We start from the raw sequence: 27,639 nt of genomic DNA on the forward strand, positions 1-27,639 counted from the left end.
CAGCGCCCCTTGACCATGCAATCGGCGAGAGAGAAACCGTTGAGGGCGTAGCAGAGGAGGGAGCCAATGCGCAGGCTGTGGCCGGAAGGGGTGCCGAAGTTGAACTCCGCGGCGAGAGCACGGATTCGCACCGTGAAGGCCCGGAGCGTGAGCGGGCGACGGGAGCTGCGGATGGTGTGTGAGAAGAGTGCTTCACCCTTTCCGGGCTTGTTGAAGGCGATGTGTTCACGGAGGGCGCGGACCGGATCGTGCATGGGTTGGGAGGCAAAATAAACATCCTCACCGTCGAAACGATGGGTCTTTGTGTGTGGGAGGTGTATGGTGCATACGATAACGCCACCATCTCGCGTGTTGAAAGAGACGTTAGAGAGCTGCACGTGGTTTTTCGGGTGGAAAGATTTCTGGCTTTGTAGTAGGAACTCGCCGTTACGAGCGGTTGCCCAGAAGATTGTTGAAAGTGCAGCGCGGCAGGCAAGGTCGAGGGACGAGCTGGTGTCGAACAGAGGGAACAAGCGGGCGAGGTGTTCAAGTAAGAAAGGATCACGGCGGGACTTAGACGAGGTGCTTGGGGCAGAGTCTTCTGCGGAGCGGAGGAGCAGCGAGCGGGTCTGAGAGTCAAACGAGAATGGGAGTTGCCAGATCTTGTGCCAAGCTTTGATGCCATGGAACGTGTTGCGGACAGCGGACTTGGAGTACGAGCCAATGAGTGATTGGAGGAAATCGAGGAGGACTGGCTCAGGTATGGGACCGCGCAAATGCTCAGGTACGTCGTGGGTGTCAGCCCAGATGTGGAACAGTAGAAGACCGGAGCCGTAGGTAGTCGCCGTAGAGGTGTCGAATGCGCGCGAAAGCACGTCAACCGCACGAGGTGGGCTTATCACGGGCCCGTCGGTGACCACCAGAGATGACGTGGATGGGGACCAGGCGGTCAGTCGCGAACTGGCAGCGACATGTGGACGGCATGGATGAGGGCGAGGAGACAGGTCGGGGGCGTAGGGCCGAGGGAACACGTGAGGGCGAGGTGGAAGGACACGATTAAAACGCGTTGAGTTCGTCCCAGTAGAAGGCAGGGCTGTTGACGAGGATGTGGGCAGTGCGCTCGGAGCTTGCACGGTCAGCGTCGAGCGCGCGGGCGGGGTCCCGTGGAGGTTTGGGGAGTGCGTGCGCTGGTGCGGCGAGCTCTGAGGGTTGCGGCGGGGCGTTCCAGTCGGCGAAGAAGCTAGAGACCGCGTCGGGGAGTCGGATGGGTGGCAGGAGGAGGCTAGTTGGGCCGTAGATTCCACGAGACGGGTCGTCGGCAGGGTTCGCAGCGCTGGCAACGTAGCGCGCATGGATCGCGACACGTGCGGCTGCAAGGACAACATTGAGTCGGCGGAAACATGCATTGACCCAGCGGTTCGCTTGGCGTCCTTTGCGCCATCCGCCGATGACGGCTGTGTTGTCACCATGGGCGGCCACGTTGGGTGGGAGGTCGGGGAGCTGTAGAAGTCCAAGAACGAGTAGTTCGAACCCGACGGCTTCGAGCCATTGGATGTCACGGCCGTCTTGCTTCCAGTCGGGAAGGACTCTCCATGCACGCCAACGGCCTTGGATGACGATCCCGATTCCGACACCGGAGGATGCATCGGAGTATGCGAGGAGGTCAAAGACCTCGACCGGGACAGGGATTGGACGCTCGATGTTGCCGTATAGAAGTCGAGCATGCCACCATCGGAGGTCGTCGAGCGCGAATCTGGGGAGGTGCCGTGCGACGTGAGGACGGTCAGATCCGTTGGAAATTGCGACCTCCAGTCCCGTAAGGTAAGCGCGTCCATCAGGAATTGTGGAGCATGCAAAATTGAGCTTGCCATAGAGGCTCTGGATGGCGTCGAGGTTGTGAGCCGGCACAGGGGAGGCCAGGAAAAGGTCCAGCACGGTGAGATATTTGTCCCGCTTTGAAGGCTGGAGAGCGACAGTGCCACGAGCGAAATCGTAGGACAGGCCGGTATAGTCCGGTGTGGACGACCAAAGCTGGTCTTTCTCCGGCGCCCAGACATAACCGAGTGGAAGCGACACGCGATCAATGTCTGCGAAGGAGTAGGCATAGGACGCATCAGCGTCAGGGCGAAGGGAAGATGTGGAATGATCCCGGAGTGGGCAGCAGAAGTCCTCGATGAATTCCTCGATGCGACCATCAGGGAGCGCATCCCCTGACCACCAGAGACGTCCCCCTCGCGTCCGACGGGCGCCTCGACTCCGGATGCGGTCACGCGCAGCGGCGCGGCGCATGTTTGCTTCAGCCAGCCAGGACACAAGAACTCGTGCCCAGAAGTGGTCATCGACCCAATGAAGGACAGGGCCAAGGCCGTGGGCGCGAAAAATCTCGCAGGCAATGTCGGCAACAAAACCATAAACCCCCCGGAAGAGCATAACCCGAACGCTGCGCAGGTGTCCACCTCAAAGGAGTTGTCACCTGTGCGGACAACAGTGCCTGCGAGCTGCGAGTGGTGTAAAGGGATAGTTCGATACGCATCGCGGACGTCACGGACAGCGGCTTGTGACCCCGGGGGAAGCATGGCATACATGAGCGCGACAGCGAAGAACGTACCCCAGGTGCAAGGATATGAGCTGGCGTCCATGGCCGAGTTGATCGAGGAGACACCGTTGCGGGGCTCGTGTGGGAAGGAGAAATTCTGGATGAGGCGGAACGAGTTTGGCTTGTGCGGTTTAGGGATGATGGACAGAGGGACGTTTGAAAGGGGCCGAGAACGGATTGGATTTCGTCAGAGGTGTATGGTCCAAGGTAACGGCCGAGCCTGCGCTCTTTGCACACGATTTCCTCCAGGTGGTTGGCGTGGTCGATGACCGAGGGGCGATTAGGTGGTGTGAACTGCATGGAGATTGTTGGAATGCCGACGATAAACCCCTGCCGAATTGAGAGAGGCAGCGTGGGGTAGCGGTCGAGGAGTCCGAAGGTACGGAGTTCCCGCTCCCACTCGTCTGCATTGAGTGGGCTACTGTTGTGTTGGCGCACGTGACAGATGGCAAGACTGAGCGGAGTGAGCGGTTGACCCGCAACCACTGCAGACGTGGGGTCGGCACTTGGAAGGGTCCTTGTTCGGGCATCCTTTCGGCAGGTTGTAGCGGAGGCAGATCTGACCACCGCTGGAGGTGGAGAAACCGCGGCCATCCGCCCCACGCTTGACGAACGTGGGTGTGCCGGGGGCGTGGTGCAGCTCGGTTGCGGCGCAGGTAGAAGCGTTGTGGTGGTGTCGACCGAGACACACGGCGCACGCGCTGGTCGAGGACGCGTGGCCGGGGACAAAAACCGAGGTGCCGGCGGAAGAGGATGCCTCGGCCCCTCGTGTGGAGCGAGTTTTGGGACCGTGTGACTGCCCTGGGGTGGGGGAGCTGTAGCGCGAGCGCGACTGCAGCACATGAAGGGCGTTGGGCACGCGGAGGCGGCGAGTGAAGTACGCGCGGAGGCCAAAGGCATAGGCATGTGTTTGGGTGACACGAAGGGCGTTGGGGTGACGCGGAGGAAAAAACGCGCGCGCCGATGGGCAGGCCATTTGAGAGCGCGCGCGGGAGAGAGGGCACCATAGGTTGGACAAAACAGCGACGTGGTGCATGTTTTTAAAAGGAAGACAGAGAGTGAGCGAAAGCACAGGCAAACTGAGAAAACAAAGACACGCACAGTAGAAGAGCTTCGCACGGACTCTAGCTCTTGGAGATGTGCGGCCCGCATGGATGCCATCTGCTGGATGGACAGCTCGCGGTGAATGGTCTCGATGCGGCGATCGTCGAGGACACCGAAGTCTGGGAGTGGCTCCTTCCGGACCAGCCGTTGATGGATATTGATGCGAACCCGTTCGACGTACGACGCCAAGGCTTTCCAGCCCAAAGCAGGGTCGTGCTTGCGCAGGCTGTGCTGCTCGACGAACCCAAAAAGCTTCCGGCACATGCGTACGAACTGATCAGAGTAGACGCGCTTGCCATCGGCGACTGCAGCCTCATACTGTGCGCAGAGGGTGTGCTTGGCCTCGACGAACTGTTCAAAGGTGATGTCGGCGTCGCGAACTTCGTTGGTGCTGCGCTTCGCCCCAGTCGGGGCTCGGGACCAGTTGACGGTGTTGGTTGTGGTGTCGAGGGTTCCTTCGAGGCTGAACGTTGACTGGCCGATCGCTTGAGCGAAGCGTTGGCCTCCCTGGTCCCTCATCCCATCTGCCGAGAAATACCACATGAAGACGTAGTCGCCTTTCGCGAGTTGCGCAATGGCGAACGAGGAAGGGTTGTCGAGGGTGTCGATCACGGGCAACGTGCTGTCGAACGTCGAGCCCATGGCATTGGTCGTCGGCCCTGTGCGTGTCCGGGTACGCCCGCGGGATCGGGAGCGAGCGGGAGGGCCTTCAGGGGGTGGGGAGGGTCCACGGGAGGGGGGCTGCAAGGTGTCGAGATCCTCGAGGAGAGCGAGACGTGCCTGATAGTCGTCCCACGCAGCCTGGCGTGCCGGCTTGCCCAAAGTCCAAACGGTGCGGAGCATGGCCGCAGCGCCAGCATGGTCCGCGCAGGTCCTGTGGTCGATGAGATCTTGGCGTTCAACTTGATGTTGGTCCGCGGCGTAGTCAGGGGCAACCTCGTTGCCTGGATCAGGGGGAGGCGGACCCAAGATCCCGAGGATCGCATTCTGCTGATCGTCCGAGAGGGGCATGATCAAAGGGTCGAAAGAACTTGCCGAGCTGACGGAGGAAAGGCGATGGAGGAGAGAGGGAGGAAGGAGGCGGACGATGCGGCGGGAGGAGCGTCGTGGTTGGAGGCAAGCCGTGGGCGTCTGCTCTCCGCCGCTCCTCCCGCCGTAGACTAGCACCTGTCTCAGTCGCTCGTTCCTCGCTTCCGCGCCAGGGCAGTCAGCTTTCTTCCTCCTGATCGACTCGATCCTTCAACTATCGAGAAATACCACACATGTATCGGGAAGTATTGTCTTGCTACCTACCCAACAAGTCGCCGTCCCACGTTCCTGCGAGCATGATAAGTACTACCACGTGTCGAGTCTCTGTAAAGCTCAGAATGATAGGAGGGGAAGGAAATAGGGTAAGCTCTATCAACATGACGTCTCTGCTATCAGAGCGTTTACTGGAGTGGAACGCGCCGAAATTCATTCCCAACGGTTGCAATTGCAAACAGGTGTGAGCGGCGACTCGGAGGCCGCCCACACAAGTCAAACAACAAGCACTCGTTTAGCTCTTCCTGATGCTGATATGATATATCGGCCATCGTCAAATCCGATACGGTCCACTTCCGCCCTTGTTCTACCAGGATGCCTTTCACGGCGTGATAAGTGGTCAAATGTTCCGCTTTTCGACTCCGTCAGCGCTCTGCTGACGTCTCCAAGGCTCACCGCCTCGGAGACGAATGCCCACATTTGGTATACTTCATCTGCTTCTGTATCCGAAAATCCGGCTCACTTTCTTATCTGTTGGCTATCACAGGAGATCACAGGTCGATCACAGGCCTTGAGGCTCAGAAAGCCCATCCGCGACGTTCTCGCCGCCCAAGAAGCCACCTTGTTCCTGTGCGCTGGCGAAGGTGATTGGCTAGCAACAGTCTGGGTCCACCTTACCTCGGTGGAGGACACAACACGACGGGCAACGGCCCAGCTTCGGAGCCCGAAAACGCGTAGAAAAAGCCTGTCAAAGGTGTATTTTCTGCCGCCTTTTGTGCGCGTGTGAAAAAGGCACTAAAATGGGCAATTTTTCCGGGTGCTTTACGGGGTGCCGAAAAGGATCGATAAAGAGACCTTTGGTGCCCATTTCAATAACACCCGTTACTTATCACTCGTACTAACTTGTTTGTTACTCACATAGTATACACGTTCTATTGCCTTTACCACGAATTATAATGTCTTTGTTCTGAGCATAGTATTCTGTCGGGCCGAAACATTCGCCCAAAACGTCACCTTTCAGGATACTCTGCGACATACACAAACTTGACATAAAAGTTCGCCTTTCCCACCCTTTTTCTCCCCTGGAAAAACACCTGCCGAAAATGACACCTTTGATAGGCTTTGTCTACGCGTTTTTGGGCTCCGAAGCTGGGCCGTTGCCCGTCGTGCAAGGAGAACAATAGATGTCTTAGGGTGAGTCTGCGCACGGACCTGTACACACCGCCCACTGTGCCACTGATCTCCGCTCAGACAATCCGGAGACGGCCCGAGATCGCATATATAGCCCTCGCTTCTCGTCTCCTCTCTCCCAACAACCACCACCACCACCACCCACCCTACTGCCACCCATGCCCTGCCACCACCACCAACTCTCCCTCGGCGCTATCGCCACCGTCTATGCACCACCACCTATGCCGCCATAAACACTATGCAACCGCACCCACCTGCCCTAACGGCAGCGACGGTGTCCACTCTCATCCTCCTCGTCGGGACGCGATCGCACAAGGCATGTCTTCTCTGACCACTGCTTGCGTCGCTCTCGACTACTCCTCTTGCAGCGTCGGTCGAAACGGTGCGCCACCCACGCCACACGGTAAGCATCCCCACTTCGATCTTGCCCCACTCGTGCTGACCACCTAGATCTCAGCGCTGGTGCCACCAGGCTGGTCGCCACTCGTCTCCCGCCTCGCTCGACGCTGCTATCCGCTTTCGCACGCGCGTCGACGAGGGCAAGCACGGATATGGTGGCGATCGCGGCAAGCCTTCCTCCGCAGGCACCATCTGCTAGCGAAGGTCGGCTTCGTCGCGGCGCTCTCGAGCACGACCCATGGCTACACTTCTTGGTGCTACCGCCAAGGGTGTTGAACGGGGTGTGTCGTGCGGCCCGGCGAGCAGCAGTCCGGTTGGTCACCGCGCATCGTCTACGAGACCGGCAGCGTCCACACGACGCTGCGCCACGGTCATACGCAGCGCGCTGGAGACGACACGCCGACTCTCTCCCGGGCTAGCCCCACCGGCGCGAAGGCGCGTGGATGTCGAATCTGGCACCGCCGCTGTCGCGTTGGCTCGCGGTATCCCTATCAAGGGGCGTCGCGCTAAAAGCCTGCTGGACCGCCAGGCGAACGTCTGGCGGGGAGCAGCACCGCGCGCCCATGCTTGCAACAGCAGGGTGGGCGCGCGGGGTGTGCGCGTGCCTCAAGGCTCGCGGCGCGGTGGCCTGCGCGCCGCGCCGCATTCTATACCGCCGGTGAGTCCCTCCGCTCGGCCGTCGCGACTCGCCGCTGACCTCCGCGCAGGACGGGCGACGCCGACAACTACAAGAGCAAAGTTCGCCCGAGAGCCTCGACCGCTCTCGTTCTCGTCGCGCGCGGGCAGTGTGAGCCCGCCTCGTAGCGCGCACGGTCACTGTCCACACCACCTGCGCCGTCTAGGCCGACGGTACGCGCGCGCGCACCTGGACCTCCCGCTGTCCGGCCAAGCTCGAGCCCCGTCGTCGTCGTGGTGAGGCGTCGGGGCGGGCCGCGACGCATGCCGCGGGGGGGAAAACGCCGGATCCGGTCAAGACGCCGCTCTGCCTGGGGCAGGCGGCGCGGGCGGTGCGGGGTGTGCGGGGCGCATTGCGTGCGAGGACCGGCGACCTGTGAGTAACTTCTCCTTCTACGATGGTGCTTGGATGCTGATGCCGAGGATCTGTTGCAGACGGGTCGCCGATTGTTGAAGTATATGCAGAAGGCGGATTTTTTGTTCCCTCCCTCTTGTTCTTTTTGCTCTCCTGCGTACCCTAGTTGTACATAGGACGACGACTGTGCGGAGTATCTTGTCCACTCCGCCAGGCTCGTCTGTTCAATGAATAAAGAATTGGGTGCTCGAAAATCGTCTTGTCCGACTTCGACCTTGTTACCGGCTTCCTTTTCGTTGCCGCGTCTTCTCACTCCTTAACGCAGATGGCCCACCGGCCTTGCCGGTGGCCTGTGGGTCGATTCGGACCCCACACGGTCGGTTCTTGGTCGCGCGGGGCAGCCGACCGAACCATCTTCTGGGGCTGAGTAGCTATAGCGCGGGAGGCACTCTCCGTGGTCGATGCGGGCACCGACTCCAGACAGTCTCGCAGGTGCCAGCCGGACGTCCCAGACTCGCCGTCTTGCGACTTCACGTCGGGAAGCACTGGGCTCTCTGCATCTCGATTCTGGGCCGCAGACCACCCGCGTCCGCCGCGGTACCGGTGCTCGGATCGCTGGCCAGGGCGTCGAGACTTGATGCTGCAAGCCTCAACGGGTGCGGGGCGCGGTGGGCATCACGGTGCTCTCGCGATGAGTGATGGCGAACCCCGACGGGCGAGCATGATGTCACCGAACATCGCTGGTCGCGCGTCTCACGACCGAGCCTGCAGCACCATTTGACGGGGGCGCACGCGCCTTGCGAGCCGCGGTCCGGTTTCGAGAGACGTAGACAAGTTCCTAGCGAGGATGGACAGTGTCGGGCGCGACGGAGCGTGTACTGCGTTGGGTTTGGTGATGATACTACATGCGGAGAGCGGAGGTTCTTGAGACTGTAAGTGGGGGTGGAGCTGGAGGCAGGAGCAGAGGAGAAAGTCCTTTCGATGTCGTCACGATCGTCACTCTACGGTACACACTGATACAACAAATCCACCGAATCGGAGTCCAGATGTGCAAGGAGAAAGCAAACGCCAAAAAAGTACGAACCGGGGGCTACTTGGTAGGGGACTTTGAGACTAGAGCAGCAGCCGATACCCCGGCCGATGCAGAGCCGCCAGGCGTCGGAGGAACGGGGACCAGCTCGAAACGGATCCCTATAGGGAAAGCGTAGTAGATGTGAAAATCAACCATAGTGTTCGAACGGCCTATCAAAGATGCGCACCGATATGTGACATGAACCGGTTAAGGTTCCTTTCGAGCATACCGTCGTCGTGGAGCTCGAAATCCCGAAGCAGCCGCTGTGCTTGTATGGCTGACAGAGCAAAGCCGGGAGAGATCAGTATTCCAAGGGGATCACAGAGAACAAGACGACACATACCACTATAGGCAAACAGAGAATTCAGATTAGCAGGGTACTGCTTGCTTCGGCTACCATCGGGTTTGGAGACGACGGCTAGCTCGTCCTTCAAACTGTCCGGGTTTGGCCTGATGAGGGCATTTTTCCGTCTCGCCTCTCTGATTACCGCAAGACGGGGAGGAGTGGACCATGATGGAGCCTGAGCATTGGAGGGCTGGTGGAAGAAGAGGACGTACGCGTTATCGAATGCACGCCGTACATCGGCAATCTCCGTCCGAAAGTCCTCCCGCTGCTGCGGCAGGGGGACTGGGATATGTTCGCCGATCTGCTCATCAACCTGTCGCTTCACTTCTCTCTCGATCTCAAGCTTGATCGACTCGCGGATTTCAGTCCTGTGCAGTGCCGTGAGATCTGTCAGCCACATGTCGTCGACGGGGGAAGATGCTGCATACTTGAGCGAGTCTGCCGTTTGGTGCTTCACCTCGTTTTTGAGAATGTATTTTATCGCAGTAACACGCTCGGTCTGCGCGCTTTGGTGGAGAGACAATTGATCCCTCAGAAGGACAATCTCCGCGTCAACAGTTTCCTATGAATGACCGGAGGCTTGGGTCATTCATCGTGCAAAGCATGAAAACGGCTATCTTACAGTCGTGGGTCCGAGTTCGGATATCCTTGCGGACTGCTCGTGCAACGTACTGAACGTTGCATCTCTGCATGAACGTGAGAGCTGCCCCTCTCCAAACACAAGACACGAAGAGAGACTTACAACGTCCGGAAGGTCGTGCGCATTGTCCCGATGAACTGCTGAACAGTCCCGACGTCCACGGCGTCTCCCATTGTCACGGCGTCAGGCATGTTGTACCAAGTAGCTGATGTAAACGGCGAAGAGTGCGAGCGGAAGGAAGGAGATCACGGTGTAGAGGAGCTCACGGAGGAGGATGGCGATGACGATGAGATGGATAGCACGGAGGCTCGGACAGGACATCTTATCGAGTTGGGGGGTGGGCAGCAGACAGGCAACCCGCCGTTTCCCTCGCTGCCGCAGCATCCGAACCTTGCGCAGAGCGGCGCCTTGCGCCTGGCATGCGAGCGTATGTCATTGCGGTTGCCATTTTGACCTGACCATGCGGACGAGGGCGACGTATGAAGGAAGGGGGAGGCCACGAGGCACGCTTCCTGTGCTTCCCGCGAGTCCTCGTGTGCGAGCGAAGCGGGCTGGCTGGTGCCCCTTTGGAACTGGTTGACGACATTCGCGGGAGCGGTGGTCGAAGACACGACGGGCGTGGGCGCGGGTTTCGAAATTCGAATCGCTGTCGTGGTGAGTCGGCGAGACGCGCGTCGGACGTACGTAAGCGCATCTCACTGAATCGGCCCGGCCGGTTGCCGCAGTCCACATCCGTCATCAAACGCCCAAATGGCAGCTCTTCTCACTCGGCAACTCCTAGCTTACCTTAATCTCACACAACGAGCACGAGCGTACTTCGACGCTCTCCTTGGCTATTCTTCCATTATCAACTTTGGATGAGGGGCTCAGTTGCCGTCCGCATACCCACGCGCTCCGGATAGTAAAACTGTCGTGCTGGCTCGCTGGCCTAGTACCTGCTTTAGATCGCGCATGTTTTCCGGGCGGATACGGACGGTGCACAGACCTGGATGCGAACCCTCATGTGGAAGGTCCGTCTACGTTCTCCCTATACGCCGAGTTCCCAGGCTGTCTCATTGACACACCAACCATTTGCCACGTTAGGACCTGGCCCGAGGCACATCGAGCCGGAGGCGTTAGGCCCCACAATGCCTGTCCAGCTGTTGAACAAGCTACGATGGAGCCAAGTAGGTCGCACGCCGAAGGTGCTCTGATTGGTTTTGGTCATTCGCGGGCGGAGCTCCACTCACATGCCGAGAACAAATGAACTTTCTAGTGCCAGTGCACAAGTTCTCGCAAACCTTCGTCGTGCGTGCTTCCTTGCCATTCTCCAATGCTCACGCACCATGGTGACTGTTGCGCGACATGGCCTCTGATAACCTCAAGGCCATGAAGACCAGCGGATGTATTCCCGCTTTCAGTCCGCCGCCCTGCTCACTTGATGCGATGCATACATCATCATTAATTCCGAGCTCGTATAGGTATAGTTGTAATGAATCTTTCCAGCCGACACTGTTACCTCCACTTCTGAGCTCTCTCGGCTCCGATTGTGATCACGAGACAGCATCAAATGTTTCTTGTGGTCAGTGTGTGAGCTGACACAGGTTCTTCACCAAAGTCCTGACGGCGCCCCAAAGCTGTGCCGAGAACTATCCTCGTCTGGGTGTAATGAGGCACTGAATCCGGTGCCCCTTCATTTTTGTTGTACTGCGGGTAAGCGTCTTCATTCCAGTGGTTGGAGGCCGACTAAAACAGCCGGTGCAGGACGTTCAGACAGACCGGCGAAGACACAGATCGGGAAGGCGCTATACGGCGCGGCGCAGCGACTCCGTCGGACACGACGTGCCTTGTGACGCGATTCTGCATGACTATCAAAGCAAACTGGACAGTGGCGGTGGTACCGGCAGTCTCAGAGTCGCTCGCGGGTGGTATAAGAACGAGCAAGAACTGACCGCGAATCCCCCAGGATATTTTCCCCCCTCTCGTGCCTCCAAACAGTCACCATGAAGCTCACCTTCGTCGCTCTCGCGCTCGTCGCAGGAGCTTCCGCTCGCACCTTCCACGTGGTCAACAAGTGTTCTTTTACCATCTGGTCCGTAGGGCCTAGGCTTCGCCGACGTTGGTGTACTACATCTTCTTACCATGCCCTCTCATCACAGGCCCGCCGTACGACACCCTTGTCGTCCTAGCACCCCTGCTTCGTTGCTGACCGGGACCCCCGACGCGTTCGACAGATCTTCACCGACCAGACTTCGCCCGGCAGGATCACCTCGCGGCCGAACGGCTGGAAGCAGGGCGCGCACACGACCGTCTCCTTCGCCGTGCCCGACAACTGGCAGAAGGGCCGCATCTGGGGCCGGCGCGACTGCGACTTCAGCGGCCCGAACCCGGGCCCGAACTCGTGCGTCGACGGCGGCTGCAACGGCGGCCTCGTGTGCGACGCGAAGACCGGCACCGGCGTCCCGCCCGCGACCCTCGCCGAGTTCACGCTCAGCGGCGCGGGGAACCTCGACAACTACGATGGTCAATGGCCTTCCTCTTGACAGGTTGTACTGGCGCTGACCGGCCGCCTGGCTTTTTTTCTTCCGTCACATCACAGTCTCGGTCGTCGACGGCTTCAACCTGCCCATGAGCATCACGAACAACCACCAGGACAAGTGCCACGTCGCCAGCTGCCCGGTCGACCTCAACCCGGACTGTACGTATTTACTCTTCCTCCTCCTCAGTGTGTCTGATACGGAACGTTTGGCAGGCCCCAAGCCGCTCAAGGGCCCCTTCGACAAGAGCGGCAAGGCCGTAGGCTGCAAGAGCGCCTGCGAGGCTCACCTCGCCCCTGACCCCAGTACGTGCCCCTTTGAGTCTGGAGGCGTGCGCTTGCTGGCGCTGATAGCCCGCCGCGCGCGCGCGCGCAGACAACGACCCGAACTGCTGCACCGGCAGTCACAGCTCCCCCAACACGTGCAAGAAGGGGGGCGTGCAGTTCTACGACTACTTCAGTGCGTGCCCCGACGCAGAGAGAAGCGGGTCCGATACTGACGATATCGGTACGCAGAGAGCAGGTGCAAGAATTCGTACGTGTTTGCGTTCGACGAGCCGAGCGGGACCGCGCTTTGGACCTGCCCGTCCGGCCTCAAGGCGGACTACACCATCACCTTCTGTCCGTGATCAACAGTTTAGGGCAACTCGGGGTCGACTATCAGCACACGGCGGATGGTCTTCAATGACAATGCTTGTCGAAGGGATTCCGTCTGTACGGTAAGAGCGAGGCTGTATTTTAAGCTACGATTTCTTGGTTATCTTGGACATGCAATGTGATGAAGAGTGTGTACGTACTACGTAGTTGCTCGACTTGAATGGCTCTTGTGTACTATACTAATTGTAAGGATCCGCTTTTATCATAACAACACGGTGCACCGTGTGCTGGAAAGTTCGCGGCTGCCGAACTGCGCCACAGAGACGGCCTCGATGGGCGACGTGAGAGGGGCAAGTGGAAGTCCTCCCTATGTCTGTGGAGTTCTCTTCATGAGTCTCGCCCCTAAGGCAGATAGCGTGACGTAGTACGTTCCTGGACTCTCTCCTCCTCACTCACTGTCCTCACTCTGGCTCCAATGCTGACGAGTCTCGCATCCACGCTCTCCCACTCGAGGTGCTCGAGGTGCCCGTGTACGGATAGCCCGCGCCCGCCGCGCCCTTTCCGCGCGTACACACACTCCGCATCGGGTTCCCGCACGCCGACCGCGACCTCGCCCGCGACCTCGCCCGTGATCTCTTTCCCGTTCTCCGCCGCCTCGCCCTCCGCGGTGCGCGCCAGCTCCACCTCTGCGGCACCACATGCAGATGCAGGGCGCGAGCTCGCGCGGGAGTCCGAGGGGGTGTGGCCGGACCTGGAGAGGATAGCGGGGGGGGGGGGAGACCGCGTGCGCGCTCGCCGTCCCGCGCGTGGTCCGCCGCGAGTGCGTCGCCTTCGCGCGTCTGAGCCCACGGGACGCACTGCTCGCGCGCGCGGTCCGGCGTGGCCGGGCTGATGGGGTGGGGGCATGCGGGGGCACTGGTGGTGGCGACCCCGTCGCGGCGACGTGGAGGAGGGCGACGCAAAGAGAGTGAGTCGGGGGCGGGCGAAAGGAGGGCTGGGACGAGGGAAAGGGGACGCGCGGGTAGGTAGGCAGTGCGGAAGGCCGGGACGAGGGGGAGAAGAGGGCGAGCGAGGCGGACGTGGGCGAGGCGGAGGACGCGGAGGTTGGCGGGGTGGGTGGAAACGGGCGGCACGTAGGGCTTGCGGGAAGAGGCGGAGGGACGGGACGAGGGACGGGATGAGGCGGAAGGAGGAGGGGGGCGACACGGGCGGTGGGCGACGTGGGCCGCCGCTCGCATACTGTTACCTGATGGATCTAACTCCACGATACCATTGCATCCTTCATTTTTCATTCGCGTTAAGAGACACCGTGCGAAGCACGGCGACACTTGTACAAGGAATGAGTATCCGCACTCGTCGGTCTCGGGTTTTGGCTCGCTTTCAGGCTCGTCTACGGTCGAAGCTGACTCGGATGTATATCCGTGAGCGGAGCGTCCAGAGGGTTGCGTGGAGGAGTCCCGCGAGCAGATACAAAACCGTAATGAACGCGAGTACCACCGCTGTGGGGGGTCGATTACGGACGGTAGATACACTTGGGCAGCATGAAGCCTACGACGCCCACGACGCCCGTCAGCACGCTCCCAACACCTGTCCGAGAGTCTGGTCGGAGACTCACCATCGAAGCTCGTCTTCGCATCAAAGTCCTCGCGCTCTACAATCTCCCTCGCACGCTCCCCGTCCTCCCTCCAGAGCTCCACCAACTCGCACTCACTGCCGGCAGCCCCGACCACGTCCTCGGCCCACCACCACCGCTCCCTCCGCTGCACCCCCTCCTTCTCAATCCGCCGCAGCTCCGCCAGCGCCGCCGCCTCGGCCTCTTCCTGCTCGCCAACCTCCTCCGCCGTGCGCGGCAGCACCGCCGGACACGCCCCGCGCACCTGCACCACGCACACCGACCGGAGCACGTCCACGAGCGCGCGCGGCGCGCCCAGCAGCCGGCGGACGCGCGCGAGCTCCGCCGCGTAGCTCACGGGGAACCCCGCGTCGGTGTAGTGCGCGCACTCCTCGATCGCGAGGTGCACGAGGGGCAGGCCGGCGAGCGCGGTGCACAGCACGCACTGCGCGCGCGTGCGCGAGTGGGTGTGGTCAGCGATACGCGCGAGGCGAGAGCGCAGAAGGCACGCGTACCGGGACTATGGGCACGAGATCATCCCGGGGCGCGTGCCCGCCGATGGTGAGGTCGAGGGAGCGCAGCCGGAGCTGTGCAGAGGCGATCGCCAGCCACGTTGGTTCGGGAAACCATTCGGGGGTCGTCGACACAGGCGCAGGCGCAGTAGAAGGGAGGATGTCGAGGACGAGCGCGACGGGCTTCATCGCCGGGAGCAGCTGTGGGAGCCCGATCGCCTCCACCACGTCCGACTCGGCGTCGAGCGTGCGCGCGTCCGCCCTCCAGCGTTCGATGTGCACCCGCGCGACGCCCGCAGAGCCCGAGGCCACACGGTTCGCGACGGGCCAGTGCACAAGCAGCGGTGCGTCATGGGGTACGGACAGCGAGAGGGAGCGGATCGAGGGCCACCGCGGGCCGGTGTATGGTTCGAGTTCCGAGGCGATAGCGGAGGACTCGACCTGGCCGCTTTCGCAGCGCAGGGAGGAGAGGCGGGGGCAGAGCGGGCAGAGTGGAAGTGCGACGGTGCTGCGATCTCTGAGGGTAAGACTGACCAGGCTCGGGAGGGGAGCAAGTCCTGGCGGTGCGATTGGATTGACTGGGCCGAGGAGCAAGTCCAGGAACCCGAAAACGAGGTCGCGCAGACGAGGAAAGCGGGCGAGGGTCGTGACAAAAGCGGAGAACGTAACGTGGTGGAGGTCGTCCGCCGGGCCCGAGAATACGAGATAAAGAATCTCGATAGCAGTGTCGGAAGGGAAATTGGACAAGTGGGAGAAAAGTGTCGGATCCAAGGAGAGGTACAGCGAGATGAGCTTCGGCATGGTCGTAATCGCGGCGAGCAGGCGAGGATCGCGGTTGAACGCGTCTTTCTGGGAAGTTCCGACGCTCAAGCTGCGCAACTTCACTGCCGAGTGTTGAATGACAGGCAAAATATGCGTGGCGAAGTCGATAGTCTCGTTGTGTGGGCCCATCACGATAAGGCGGCGAATGTTCGAGGCGCGGACCGTGTCTAAGAGTGGGTCTCGCTGGAGGAGGAATTCAGCTCGTGCTTTCCCTCTTCGGCCGGCTCCTATGAACTCGTCTGCAAAGCGATGAGAGAATACGAATCCGTACATATGCGAGGATGTCATGGCCATGTTGGACGTGTCGATGTACGGGAATATGAGATACATGATGTCGTCGTTCAGTCGAGGGCGTCGGGTTGTGTTCATCTTGGAAAGGGCCGGCTGTTGAGAATAGAGGGTCTGTAAATAACTGATGCAAACTGCTTGAGACTTCGCACTTACTGAGTCGATGTCTTCAGTCAATTGCCGTCAACTTATGCCACAGAGCGTAGCGCAAAACTTTATCGCGCGGCTTCCACGTGGGACAGGAGGGCGCGTCCTTATCTTATCTTGCTCTGGCGCATACAGCAAGCGCCTCAGTACAGTCAACGACAACCATCGTCAAATGCTCGTGTTGCTTTGCAAGACCGACACACGAAGCCAAGGTGTACGAGACTGATATTCTTCTCACATCTCACTTCTTGATATCCACTTGTCTTGCTTAGTAGCCAATTGTGCTTGGACAGACTGGACTGGCTTGGCTTCCGAATCCGCACTCCTGCCCACACTGGAGCCCATATGATCGGTATGCACATCGACAAGTCGCTCCAGGAAGCCACAGGGCCTCTCAACACAACATCCAAGACGAACGACTGCTCAGAATACCGTCATATGTCGGCCAGAAGCAAGCCAGAACGCGCCCAGGTCGGTCTGGCACCTTTAGGGGACCGAAGGTCCCTCGCAGCCCGCTCACAAAACCACACACACCCTATCCTCACGATACCTCATGGCGTCGTGCGGGAGCAACGCGGCGATACTCGAACCCCCAGAGAATGCCCGCCCTGATACCCACCGCTCCCCACCCCATCGCCCCTCACACTTCCAAAAAACCCATAGTCGACATGTCTCAGCAGTGGGCCCCCGCGCCGACTCCACCCACGCCCCTGGGCAACTACCGCCTACTCTCGCCCCTCCCCGGCATTCACGTCTCACCGATCTGTCTCGGCGCGATGAGCATCGGCGACAAGTGGGCGGGCTTCGGCTTTGGGGCGATGGGCAGGGGGGGCATCATGAAGGTGCTGAACGCGTACTACGAGCGCCGCGGCGATTTCATCGACACCGCGAACGCGTACCAGGACGAGACCTTGGAGGAGTTCATCGGAGATTGGATGGAGCAGCGCGGATCCGAGACCAGATGGTGATTGCGACGAAGGTGTGCCTTTCCCTTCTTTACGCCGCGATCCAAGTCGCTCACCCGTCTGTGTTTGTGTTATGCACCATGTCAATGCTATGTGTCAGTTTTCCAGTACTAGACGAACTACAAGCGCGGCGACCACCAGATGCTGCAGAAGGCGCATTTCGTCGGGAACAGCGTCAAGTCGATGATGCTCTCCGTCGACGCCTCGCTCAAGAAGCTACGCACGCACTACATCGACATCCCCTACGTGCACTGGTGGGACTGGGACACGTCCGTCGAGGAGGTCATGAGCGGCCTCCACAACCTTGTCGTTCTACCTCGTACGTACGTCCGTCCGACCCGCTTTCGGCGTGTGCGGTCCGAATGATCTGCGGGCGTGCCAGGGCGTGTCCGACACCCCCGCCTGGCTCGTGTCCAAAGCCAACCAGTACGCGCGGCCGACCGGCAAGACGCCGTCCGTGATCTACCAAGGCGCGTGGAGCATCCATCCTCCAGCGCGACTTCGAGCGGGACATCATCCCGATGGCCCGCGCGGAGGGCCTCGCGCTCGCGCCGTGGAACACGGTCCTCCAGGCCGGCCGCATCCGCACGGACGAGGAAGAGGGGCGGCGGAAGATGAGGGGCAAAAAATGTCGGCGTCGCATCTCTTCCCCCGGGCGAGTCTGCGCCTGACCCGTCCGCCGTCGCCAGGACGGACCGCCATGGCGAAGGACTGGCTGTGCACGCCCGAGGAGCGCCAGGTCTGCCAGGCGCTCGCGGAGGTGCAGAAGCAGGTCGGGGCGAAGAGCGTGCAGGCGCTTGCGATCGCGTGCGTGATGCAGAAGGTGCCGTGCGGGTTCCCGATCGTCGGCGGGCGCAAGGTCGAGCACCTGGACAGCAACATCGAGGCGCTGGACGTCGCGCTCAGCGAGGCGCAGATCAAGTACCTCGGGGGCGTCCTGCCGTTCGACAAGGGTTTCCCGCGCAACTTTGTGGTGCGCACATGTGTTTGCCTTTCTATGTGTGCGTCGGGAATTCACGAGAGGCACAGGGCGACGGCGAGTCGTACACCGGGCTGATGAAGAACGCGGCGCAGTTCGAGAAGTGGCCCATGCAGCAGGCCATCCGTCCGTCGAAGACCCTCGAGAGCTTCTGACAAAGTAGTGGCGCAACAAACTGTACTCGTATTCAAGAATGTTAACATACGGCCTCGCCCTTGTCGTACAAGATGACAGCAATCGTGTGTAGTTCTTCAAACGCGCGTCGTCATCCGAAGCTATCGGATGTCTGCATCAACCTCCAGTTCTTACGGGCAGAAGGTGATGGTGTAGTCGGCCTTCTTGGCGGAAGGGCAGGTCCACAGGGCGGTCCCGCTCGGCTCGTCGAACGCGAACGCGTACGAGTCCGGGCAGTTGTTCTCTGCAGGAGGTCAACGATCGTGAGCATCGATCGAGCGTCTGCGTCGCAGCGGTTACGCACTGAAGTAAGAGTAGAACTGCACGCCCGAGCTCGGGCACGTCGCCGCGGTGTTGTGGCTGCCGGTGCAGCAGTTCGGGTCGTTGTCTGCGCGCGGCGGCGCGTCAGCCTGCGAACGAGGGGGAATGGAGTACAGTGAGGAGCTCACTGGGGTCAGAGGCGAGGTGGGCCACGCAGGCGCTCTTGCAGCCGACGGCGGTGCCGCTCGAGTCGAAGGGGCCCTTGAGCTGCTGGGGGCCTGCAACCGCGTCAAACGATGCCTGCGCGCTGGCACAAGCGAGGCGGACGACGTACAGTTCGGGTTGAGGTCGACGGGGCAGCTCGCGGTGTGGCACTGTTGGTTGTTCGTGACGCTCATCGGCAGGTTGAAGCCGTCGACGAGCGAGACTGTGGGGCGAGGACGGCGCACGCGGCGGTCAGCACTGCTTCGTAGCAGCAAGAGCGCGAGGGAGGAACGCAGACGCACCGTCGTAGTTGTCGAGCCCCCCGGACCCGCTGAGCGTGAACTCGGCGAGGGTGACGGGGGGGACGCCGGTGCCGGTCGTCGGGTCGCAGACGAGGCCGCCGTTGCAGCCGCCGTCGACGCACGAGTTCGGGCCCGGGTTCGGGCCGCTGAAGTCGCAGTCGCGCCGGCCCCAGATGCGGCCCTTCTGCCAGTTGTCGGGCACGGCGAAGGAGACGGTCGAGTGCGCGTTCTGCACCCAGCCGTTCGGGCGCGAGGTGATCTTCCCGGGGGAGCTCGGGTCCGTGAACATCTGTGGGGGACGCGAGGGCGGGGGTGAGCGGGGGGCGTAGGTGTGGAGGATGAGCGGGGATTCGTACGGCAGGCCTGTGGCGGGGCGGGTTGTGAGCATGAGTACGACGGAAGCGAAGGGTGCCGACTCACCAGATGGTGAAGGGGCAGTTGTTGGTGACGGTGAAGGTGCGGGCGGAGGCACCTGCGGCGAGCACGAGAGCAACAAAGGAGGACTTCATGGTGACTAGTTGGTGGTGATCGTTGGAGGGCGAACTGAGAGAAGACTGAGATCCTGGGGACTCGTGGTGTTTCCTTGCTCGCCGCAATGCACTTCTTATACCAGTTCACGAGCGACTCTGGAGGAGTCGGCAGCAGCGCCATCGCCGGGCTTTCTTTGATGGTCATGCGAGCGGCGTCACGGGGCACGTTCTTTCCGACCGAGGCGCTGCACACTGGAGTATGGCTAACCTCGCTAATAGCCGTGATGTTTCGGGGTTTGCGGTGTTCGGCCGGCCTGTCCGAATGTCCTACATGGGGGAGTTCAGGCATGATTGCTCCGACGCAAGCAGCCATTGCAAACGCGGTGCTCACAGCTCACTAGTTCACTGGCAGTACCGCTGCAGAACGGCTCGAAATGGAGGTGTGCACTGGTTGCAGTGCCATCTTGACCGCTGACGCGGATAGTATGAGCTGAGAGCGCCTGGCGAAGCGAAGAACCTTTGCGCATCACGCACCAGTTCTCGGCGCAAGAAACGTTCGATGACGTCTTGAAATCACCACCAAAAGGGAGAGAGTTTAATGGAAGCGGCGGTCTTTTTCGCCTCGGCTGCAACGGTGGATTCCAGCCGGAGGTCAGAAGGAACGCAAGAGACGCCGGATGGGCCACGTCGAAGCCAACGACGCGTTCTTGACGCTTTGTTGGTTGCAAGGAATGACGAGAGGCTGCCGGCGGAATGGAAAGAATGTGGCTTTCACCGCGTCACCGCCTGTGCTTTCCGGTGAAGACTACACAAGTAAACTTCAATGACCGAGAACGACAAGAAAGAACGAACGTACCACGAAGGTTCGCGCGAAGCTCTGGGCAAATGTGAGCGTCACGCCATACAACGCGTGAGTCGCCCGTCCTCCGCCAAAACTCGGGGCCAAGCGTGGCCCTTTCGCGAAGCACAGTCCCGACGACCAGCTGCGCGCCGCCTCTCCACCGCAGAATGATCAAATGCACCGACGCACGCACCGATGGTCTTGGAGGCTCCAACGGCCCAACGGCCGACGTCTCAGCAAGACAGCCTGAGAAGCCGAAATATGGAAGGGAAGCGCAAGCAGCGCCCTTCTCTCCATCGGCATCGTCATTTTCCTCTTCTTCGTCCGTCTGAATCCGAGCGCGAGTTGTGAGGCAGGCGGCTCGAGCCCCACGGAGGGAGCTTTGGCACGGAACGCGCTCCGAGCGCTGGGCGCGTAAAGACGAGCGTCCAGGGGTGCATAGGGTAATTGCTTGATGTCCTATGGTGAGATCAAAGCGAGCTGATCGCCAAAGTCGGTCGGAGGAGGTTGGAGCGAGAGCCAGAGGCGGTTTCGGCGCTAGCGGCATGTGGCCAGTGGTTGGCGCTCATCGGCCCGATTCTTCCGCCAAACGCCTACGTGTTCCCGATCGTCGGCGGGCGCATAGCGGGCGCAAGGTCCAGCACCTGGACAGCAACATCGAGGCGCTGAACATCGCACTGAGCGGGGAGCAGATCAAGTGCCTTGAGGGCGTTATTCCATTTCAGAAGGGCTTCCCGCACAGCGTTGTCGTGAGTCTTCCCCGTGTGGTGCTTAATTTGAGTGAGAGTTCATTTGGGTGGTACAGGGAGACAGCGAGCCGTGCAAGGTCGTGCATCGTGCACATGAAGAACGCGGTGATGTGCAGGGCAACCCGGGGGTCGCGCTACGGTGTGCGAGTGGGTGAGGATCGCCAGTGGGAAACACCGAGAAGGGAGAGAGAGGCGGGAGAGAGGGTGTGGGCGTGGACAAGACAACGAGAACGAGAACGAGACGGAGACGCGACTGCAGACGGAAACTGGGGTGAGACGACGCTCTCCGGCACCAAACCGGACGAGAGAAGCTGTATTGCGACGACGGCGAGCTACGGTAGATATACTAGTGCATATGTAAGCAATGTAGCAACAGTAACAGCGGAGGTGGTCGGGATGGTAATGCGCGGATGAGGACATAACGAGCGCCGGACGTACAGTATACGCGCTCAGCGGAGCTGGGTGCGTATCAGCGGCGCAGTTCGAGAAGCCGGCTATCCGTCCGAGCGAGGATTGAAGGAACGAAGGACTTGTTCCCTTATAGTATATCTTGTATCAGGATTCAGCGGAGCGGAATGCAATCGCAAACGGCGCGTACAGTCCTTGTCCGTCCAAGGCAATCCCTCGGTCAGGTTCGCTCGCAAAACTGTTCCCCTCATTTTTGGTTGCCACTACCTCCATCGACAGTTTCCGACGCATGGTATTCTTCAGCATTGATCCAACGGTGGTACATGAGGCTTCTACAGACACGAGGCTCGTACTGTTCAGCTCTTTGAAGGGCGAATGGCCTCTTGACGCGGCCATTTCTCGAATGGCGCTGCGTTCATCATCATGTCAATATACGTCTCACCGTTCCCCTACATCCCGGCCGCCTTCGTGAGTGCCCGCCACACTTGAAATTATACAAGCCAATGACTCACAGCGAAGTTATGCGGGAACCCCTTGTTGAACGGCAGGACGCCTTCGAGGTGCTTGATCTGCTCCTCGCTCAGTGCGATGTTCAGCGCCTCGATGTTGCTGTCCAGGTGCTCGACCTTGCGCCCGCCGACGATCGGGAACACGTACGGCACCTTCTGCATCACGTACGCGATCGCGACCGCCTGCACGGACGTGGTCCCCACTTGCTTCGCGACCTCCTCGAGCGCGAGGCAGACCCTGCGCTGCTCCGGCGTGCGCATCCAGCTTCCGTCCACACTGAACGTCGTGCGGCCTGGAAGCCACGGGGTCAGCACCAACGCGCGAGACGGGAGCCAGCCCAGGACCAACCGTGCTCGCCCGTCTCCTTCCGCCGCTCCTCCTCTTCGTCTGACCGGATCCGACCGGACGCGAGGACGTTCCATGGCGCGAGCGCGAGGCCCTCTGAGCGTGCCATCGGGATGATGTCCTTCTCGAAGTCGCGCTCGAGGATGCTCCACGCGCCTTGGTAGATCACGAACGGGGTCTTTCCCATCAGCCGCGCGTACAGGTTCGCTTTGGAGACGATCCAGGCAGGGGTGTCCGATATGCCCTGTCAGCCCCGGCAACCGGTCAATTTACACGCGCAGACGTTGGGGATGAAGCGACGTACGAGGTAGAGGACCTTGCCGGAGACGACGAGATTGTGCAGCCCGTTCATAACCTCCTCGACGGACGTGTCCCAGTCCCACCAGTGCACGTAGAAGATGTCGATGTAATGCGTGCGGAGCTTCTTCAGCGACGCTTCGAGGGAGATCGTCATCGACTTGAGGTTGTTCCCCACGTACTGAGCCTTTTGTAGGATAGTTTTGTCGCTACGCTTGAAGTTCGTTGTGTACTGTTGGACATAAGTGTGGCGTCAGCATGCTGCATTCCACTGTAATGGGAAAGCAACGCCCGTACGCCCGCCGTAGCGCATATATGCGTACCCATACGCGAAGTCACCACGACCGAGTCGCACGAATGGGGGGAAGAGCACCAACAACCCGGGGCGGTCACTGCATACACTCACCTTCGTCGCAACAACCATCTGGTCGCGGATCCCGCGCTGCTCCATCCACTCCCCGATGAACTCCTCCGAGCTCTCGCCCTGGTACGCGTTCGCGGTGTCGATAAAGTTGCCGCCGCGCTCGTAGAAGGCGTCGAGGAGCTTCATGCTGCTCGCCTTGTCCATCGCCCCAAACCCTTCCGACGCCCACTTGTCCCCGATGCTCATCGCCCCGAGGCAGAGCGGCGAGACGTGGACGCCAGCGAGGGGCGAGAGTTGGCGGTAGTTGCCCAGGCGCGTGGGCGGAGTGGGTGCGGGGGGCCAGAACTTCGACATGGTTGGAGGGCTGGTGTGAGGGTGTAGTCGATGGTCGATGAAGGAGGGCACTGTGTTGATACGGGATGTGGGCCTCCGATGGAGTTTAAGTACGTCTCGCGATATTGAACGACGTCATGGGCAAGGTACTACATGCGTGCATAGTCTGTTCGTACAATTCGGATTGAACGTGTTAAACAGGAACCGCTGGTCCCATTCAAGCGGCCAACTCACTTGTGTTATCACTCACTCTCCACCTCACTGCCTTCAGGAAGCTATGCGCAAGCGTATGACGGGATGCGGAGCAGCTTTTGCCATTGAGTTCCCTCCTTTGACGTGTCACTGTGTTCGCTTCGACTCCATAACTGGTGTGATAATGAGTAAGCCGGGTGATAATGGGAGTCAGCTGTTCGCGGGTCCGGAGTGGATGTGGGAGAAACAAGTGGATGTGGGAGACGCAGCTCAGTCCCGCCGGCGAGATTCTCGTGCGTCCAATATGTACACCGGCCCGGCCCGGCCGATAGCGCTTAATCTCCACGCCAACGATGGTGAACTTGAACGTTGCTTTTATGGCGGTCTTGCCATTTTTAATACCACCCGATGAAACCCTGTCCATTGGTATCCGCGTATGTCGGGTCTCGGGGAAAATAGCGAGTTGACCGAAGATATATGGACCGCGGCAGTGATGAGTCATGACGAACGAAAAGGCCTCTTCATTCCAATTATAAAATATACAGCCCGAACATGAGCCAAAAATTTCACATTTACAACACCATCGCCGCCCCGCCCGCAATCAGGCCGAGTGTTCCCAGTACGCCGACGAACGCGCGCCGAGGCGAACCCATAGCGCCGTTCCTGCATGTAGACGATCCGTCAGCTCAAGTGTTGGAAAGATGTGAAAGCTCAGAGAACGTCGGCACTCACGGGACTGCAGCGAAGAACGGCATGTTGCCAACCACCGCGGTGCTCACTGGCCCAGGGCCGTTGGCGAGCGTGATCGTTGTTGTTGGGGCAATGACCTCGAGGATGGGCGTCGAGCTGTGAACTACGGAGATTGACGGCGCGGGTAAGCGTCACGGCGGAAGTGGGGAGAATTCGGGCGGTCACGCACTGGCCGTCACCGCAGAGAGACCTGAAGGGAGCATCCGTCGCTCGACATCGAACACGAAGTCCTGCATACCAGCTGCGAGTTGCGTAGCCATGGCCTGGACCCCGACCCCGGGGGTGACGACGACGGGAACGGCGACGTTGATCGTCACGGCAGCTGCGTAAAGATGTCAGCGGTGGGATGATATGAAGGAGAGTGGAGACTGAGCGGCGTACCGTTTGTTGCCGCTATGTTCCCGGAAAGCAGTCGGCGATACTATGGTGAGCTACATGGCACAAAGGGAGGTGTGGATGGTACGTACATACGCTCACAGATGCGGTTATCATCGAGAGGAACTGGTCCTGGTCGACAGTCATTGTGGCGAGGTTCGTCGTCGCTGTCGGGAGCCGATGGTTATTCACTGAGTAGTCCGGTGAGGTGATACGGCACTCACTGTCGCGTTTGTCAATTGCCGCGGCATTGGCAGTAAGGGCGGTGAGAACAAGGGCGCAAAAAAGGGTCGTAAGGGTCGTGAACTGCATGTTTGGAATGTTGGGCGGAAGGGATGAAAAGAAAATAAGGTATCAGGAGAAAAGGGAACTCGAGGCAGCGCCGGGCTGTAGAAAGGAAGAGAAGAGGCAATGGGGCCCGCTCGTCTCGGCGATGGGTTTTGTACTGACGGTGCACCGTGGCACAGGTTATCGGTGTTATCAAAGTCCCACAGCCGGCTCACAGTGCCGAGAGGAGGCCGCACCTGGCCCATTGAACGAACAAATATGTCCGAAGGGGGTGGGCGTTGGAATCACCAACGCTGTCAGGATGCAATAAACGAATGTCATATGTCAGTCCGAGTTGCTATATTCGGTATGCAACATCAATCGAAACTTGTGTTATGCCGTTCTTGCTTCTGGGGCCAATCTGTCACTGGCATGGCACAGCCCACGGCGGTAGATAGATATCTGATGCGGTAAAATCAAGACTGATTGTCAGGCGTACTGTATGTTCCCGTTCCGCTGGGTCTGGCAGCTCATCGTCGAAATCATAGATGGGGACTCACTGGCGTGTACAGCTGTGCATCGGGCATGCCAGTGTGCTATCGTCCTCTATAAACAGTCTACTGTGTGTGGTTTTTTCTGGAGCGATAGAAGTTCGCACCGGCGGGGCAGAGGCTCTGCTCACTTCATGTCACCCTTCATTGTATTCCTGAGCGACCTTGCACGGCACCAAGCCTGTGCATCAGTGCTACTTCGATTGACATGACTCGTAGAAACACTCACCAGTAATATATGCCTGAAGTACTATGCGTCTACATGTGGTCGAGCCTAGTATCCGGAAGCGAGATATCGGAAGCGTCGGATTGCAAGATGTTGGTCGTCTGGATGCAAAGTACTTTGGTGTATCAGGGGTCACACCGAGCACCTGCAACGCAAACGAGGGTCCTACTTCGGGTCTGGATCGACTTGGTTCATTTGAATGAGCATGTCAGGAACTGGCACGTTCTGGCACGATGCACAGCTTCTGTTGGGGGATGGGTGGGTCTGTGATGCACTGGTACCGATGATACAGGGGGCACGGGGAACGTTTGCTGCTCAGTACAGACACATGCAAAGCGGAAAGAGAGGACGTACTGCCTTCGTCAACGTTTCCAAGGAACCCCGCGGCAAAGACCTTTTCAAGAAGCAAAGTCGGAAACGAAGCAGTACCACTGCCGACCGCAGTTCGATTCGATCCATATGAATCATAGTATGACGCCTGAGCTGGAAGAGCTGCGAGCACGTTGTAACCTGTTGCGAGTGTCAAGACGACCGCGCAGCTGGTCTTGTTCCCACCCGATATTCGTTCTTCCCCGTCAAACTCTCCTGAGTGCCAAACAGAAGGGGAGGCCGGTGTTGGAGTGACAACCCGCGCCCTCGCGGGATGCATCAACGCTGTGATCCCTGCCACGCGGTTCCGGGACCGTCATCTACCAATCGCACGGACTTCAACCCACTCACCTCGTACCGCAACGGCTTATCCTACCGCGATACGGCTGGCGCGTTCTCTCATCCCGTCTCTCTATTCGCTGCCGCCCTGTCCCTGCTCATGTGCGCGCAGCGCCCACCCTTCGGATCAGCAGGTGTAGCCGGCCCACATCAGTTCCTTCCTATTTTCGTGTCTGCTTACGTACGCATGTTGTGCCTCTACAGTCAAACCCCTCGTAGTGCATACCTGTGATAGTGCATACCCCCACATAGTGCATACCTTTGGCCTCTTCCCGAGTTGGTATAGGGGCATAACGCATACCCCCCCGCATACCGCATACTGCATACCTCGGCCGGGGGGTCCATAACGCATACCTGTGTATATAATCAGTATTAGCGCCCCACATGTATGCCTTGCATGCCGCCCAAATGCGGGATAACTTTCCCATGTGCCCTCCATGCCCGACTGCCAACAGCCTGGAATAGCCACACAAACCGTCGGGACTGGCCGGGGCTCACGCACGACTTGATCCCACCCCCGGCCACCTCTCCCTGCCTCCGCAATGCTCCCTATATCCCTCTCGCCCTCCTCTAATCCGGCCTTGCTGTCCTCGAGAAGTAGATGAAAGAGCGCCAAACGGCCCTTCAAGCTTCTCTTCAGGCAGGGGAAATCATCTCGCAGTCATTGATTACTTCACTCGTATGTAGGCTATGTAGGGGGGGCGAGGTCAGATAACAAACGGGAGGAATGTGCGCACGAGGAATGCGCGCGTGAGGATCAATGCGCGCGCCAGCAGCCAAAAGGGCGCCCTGCAGAAGGGCGTCAATGGGTCTCCCACGATGAGCGCTTCTCTCATACTGCATACCCCCACATAACGCATACCTCGGGGGCCTTCCCGAGGGGTATGCACTATGAGGGGTTTGACTGTATACGGTCCTGTCCGCGCCGCACCGCCCTGAGCACTGAGACCTGAGTCCTGCACTGCACTGCTGGGGCGCGCGGCCCTGATCTATACACACTACGGAATCCGGATCTGTGCAGTTGCCATCCGGATCAGCATTCGAAAGAACCTGAGCGATCAGCAGGAGATTCGGAAGGATGATGGTGGTCGGGGATCAAAAAGAGTCTCAAACAGGCGCTCTTATCACGCAGGGCGCTTCCTGGGTTTCTTCGTTCAGCGAGCGAGGGCGAAGTCGAACGTGGCAGACCGTGCGGATAGGAGCCATCGCGCGTGAGCGGAAATGTATTTATTAAGGTCGTGGGGTCGTAGAGCAGGTGGGTAAAGACTGTGAAGGA

The 27,639-nt window shown here is 59.8% G+C and overlaps 10 protein-coding genes across 10 annotated transcripts; 5 read left to right on the forward strand and 5 right to left on the reverse strand.

The window, feature by feature from the left end:
- Nucleotides 1–7,074: 7,074 nt before the first annotated feature.
- On the forward strand, nt 7,075–7,427 carry BXZ73DRAFT_102492 (uncharacterized protein; the record flags this gene model as incomplete). The annotated part of the gene is made up of 3 exons (XM_048015254.1): nt 7,075–7,169; nt 7,219–7,298; nt 7,354–7,427. The coding sequence occupies 3 exons, from the start codon at nt 7,075–7,077 to the stop codon at nt 7,425–7,427; spliced, it is 249 nt and encodes an 82-aa protein (XP_047876789.1).
- Nucleotides 7,428–8,631: 1,204 nt separating this feature from the next.
- BXZ73DRAFT_90666 (uncharacterized protein) lies at nt 8,632–9,790 on the reverse strand (the record flags this gene model as incomplete). Its single annotated transcript, XM_048025708.1, has 7 exons — nt 8,632–8,732; nt 8,801–8,890; nt 8,957–9,093; nt 9,172–9,327; nt 9,388–9,521; nt 9,582–9,645; nt 9,702–9,790. The coding sequence occupies 7 exons, from the start codon at nt 9,788–9,790 to the stop codon at nt 8,632–8,634; spliced, it is 771 nt and encodes a 256-aa protein (XP_047876790.1).
- A 1,791-nt stretch (nt 9,791–11,581) lies between these two features.
- On the forward strand, nt 11,582–12,743 carry BXZ73DRAFT_102494 (thaumatin-like protein; the record flags this gene model as incomplete). Its single annotated transcript, XM_048015255.1, has 7 exons — nt 11,582–11,670; nt 11,738–11,744; nt 11,813–12,101; nt 12,178–12,276; nt 12,331–12,420; nt 12,491–12,574; nt 12,631–12,743. The coding sequence occupies 7 exons, from the start codon at nt 11,582–11,584 to the stop codon at nt 12,741–12,743; spliced, it is 771 nt and encodes a 256-aa protein (XP_047876791.1).
- Nucleotides 12,744–14,224: 1,481 nt separating this feature from the next.
- BXZ73DRAFT_102495 (uncharacterized protein) lies at nt 14,225–16,026 on the reverse strand (the record flags this gene model as incomplete). The annotated part of the gene is made up of 3 exons (XM_048015256.1): nt 14,225–14,259; nt 14,327–14,768; nt 14,839–16,026. The coding sequence occupies 3 exons, from the start codon at nt 16,024–16,026 to the stop codon at nt 14,225–14,227; spliced, it is 1,665 nt and encodes a 554-aa protein (XP_047876792.1).
- A 734-nt stretch (nt 16,027–16,760) lies between these two features.
- On the forward strand, nt 16,761–17,060 carry BXZ73DRAFT_102496 (uncharacterized protein; the record flags this gene model as incomplete). The annotated part of the gene is made up of 1 exon (XM_048015257.1): nt 16,761–17,060. The coding sequence occupies one exon, from the start codon at nt 16,761–16,763 to the stop codon at nt 17,058–17,060; it is 300 nt and encodes a 99-aa protein (XP_047876793.1).
- Nucleotides 17,061–17,198: 138 nt separating this feature from the next.
- Nucleotides 17,199–17,728, forward strand: BXZ73DRAFT_102497 (uncharacterized protein; the record flags this gene model as incomplete). The annotated part of the gene is made up of 3 exons (XM_048015258.1): nt 17,199–17,376; nt 17,440–17,483; nt 17,552–17,728. The coding sequence occupies 3 exons, from the start codon at nt 17,199–17,201 to the stop codon at nt 17,726–17,728; spliced, it is 399 nt and encodes a 132-aa protein (XP_047876794.1).
- A 29-nt stretch (nt 17,729–17,757) lies between these two features.
- Nucleotides 17,758–18,191, forward strand: BXZ73DRAFT_102498 (uncharacterized protein; the record flags this gene model as incomplete). The annotated part of the gene is made up of 2 exons (XM_048015259.1): nt 17,758–18,030; nt 18,087–18,191. 2 exons carry the CDS (start codon nt 17,758–17,760, stop codon nt 18,189–18,191), a joined length of 378 nt encoding a protein of 125 aa, XP_047876795.1.
- A 150-nt stretch (nt 18,192–18,341) lies between these two features.
- On the reverse strand, nt 18,342–19,486 carry BXZ73DRAFT_48580 (thaumatin-like protein; the record flags this gene model as incomplete). The annotated part of the gene is made up of 7 exons (XM_048020084.1): nt 18,342–18,454; nt 18,515–18,598; nt 18,660–18,749; nt 18,806–18,898; nt 18,978–19,266; nt 19,334–19,340; nt 19,398–19,486. 7 exons carry the CDS (start codon nt 19,484–19,486, stop codon nt 18,342–18,344), a joined length of 765 nt encoding a protein of 254 aa, XP_047876796.1.
- Nucleotides 19,487–21,801: 2,315 nt separating this feature from the next.
- On the reverse strand, nt 21,802–23,315 carry BXZ73DRAFT_48682 (Aldo/keto reductase; the record flags this gene model as incomplete). The annotated part of the gene is made up of 5 exons (XM_048020101.1): nt 21,802–21,894; nt 21,958–22,247; nt 22,304–22,544; nt 22,605–22,829; nt 23,004–23,315. The coding sequence occupies 5 exons, from the start codon at nt 23,313–23,315 to the stop codon at nt 21,802–21,804; spliced, it is 1,161 nt and encodes a 386-aa protein (XP_047876797.1).
- A 743-nt stretch (nt 23,316–24,058) lies between these two features.
- On the reverse strand, nt 24,059–24,923 carry BXZ73DRAFT_78435 (uncharacterized protein; the record flags this gene model as incomplete). Its single annotated transcript, XM_048022881.1, has 6 exons — nt 24,059–24,149; nt 24,219–24,339; nt 24,406–24,558; nt 24,618–24,629; nt 24,704–24,778; nt 24,836–24,923. 6 exons carry the CDS (start codon nt 24,921–24,923, stop codon nt 24,059–24,061), a joined length of 540 nt encoding a protein of 179 aa, XP_047876798.1.
- Between the last annotated feature and the right edge of the window lie 2,716 nt (nt 24,924–27,639).

This window comes from Epithele typhae (assembly GCF_022376455.1).
Source record: "Epithele typhae strain CBS 203.58 chromosome Unknown BXZ73scaffold_32, whole genome shotgun sequence".
Lineage (NCBI taxonomy): Eukaryota > Fungi > Basidiomycota > Agaricomycetes > Polyporales > Epitheliaceae > Epithele > Epithele typhae.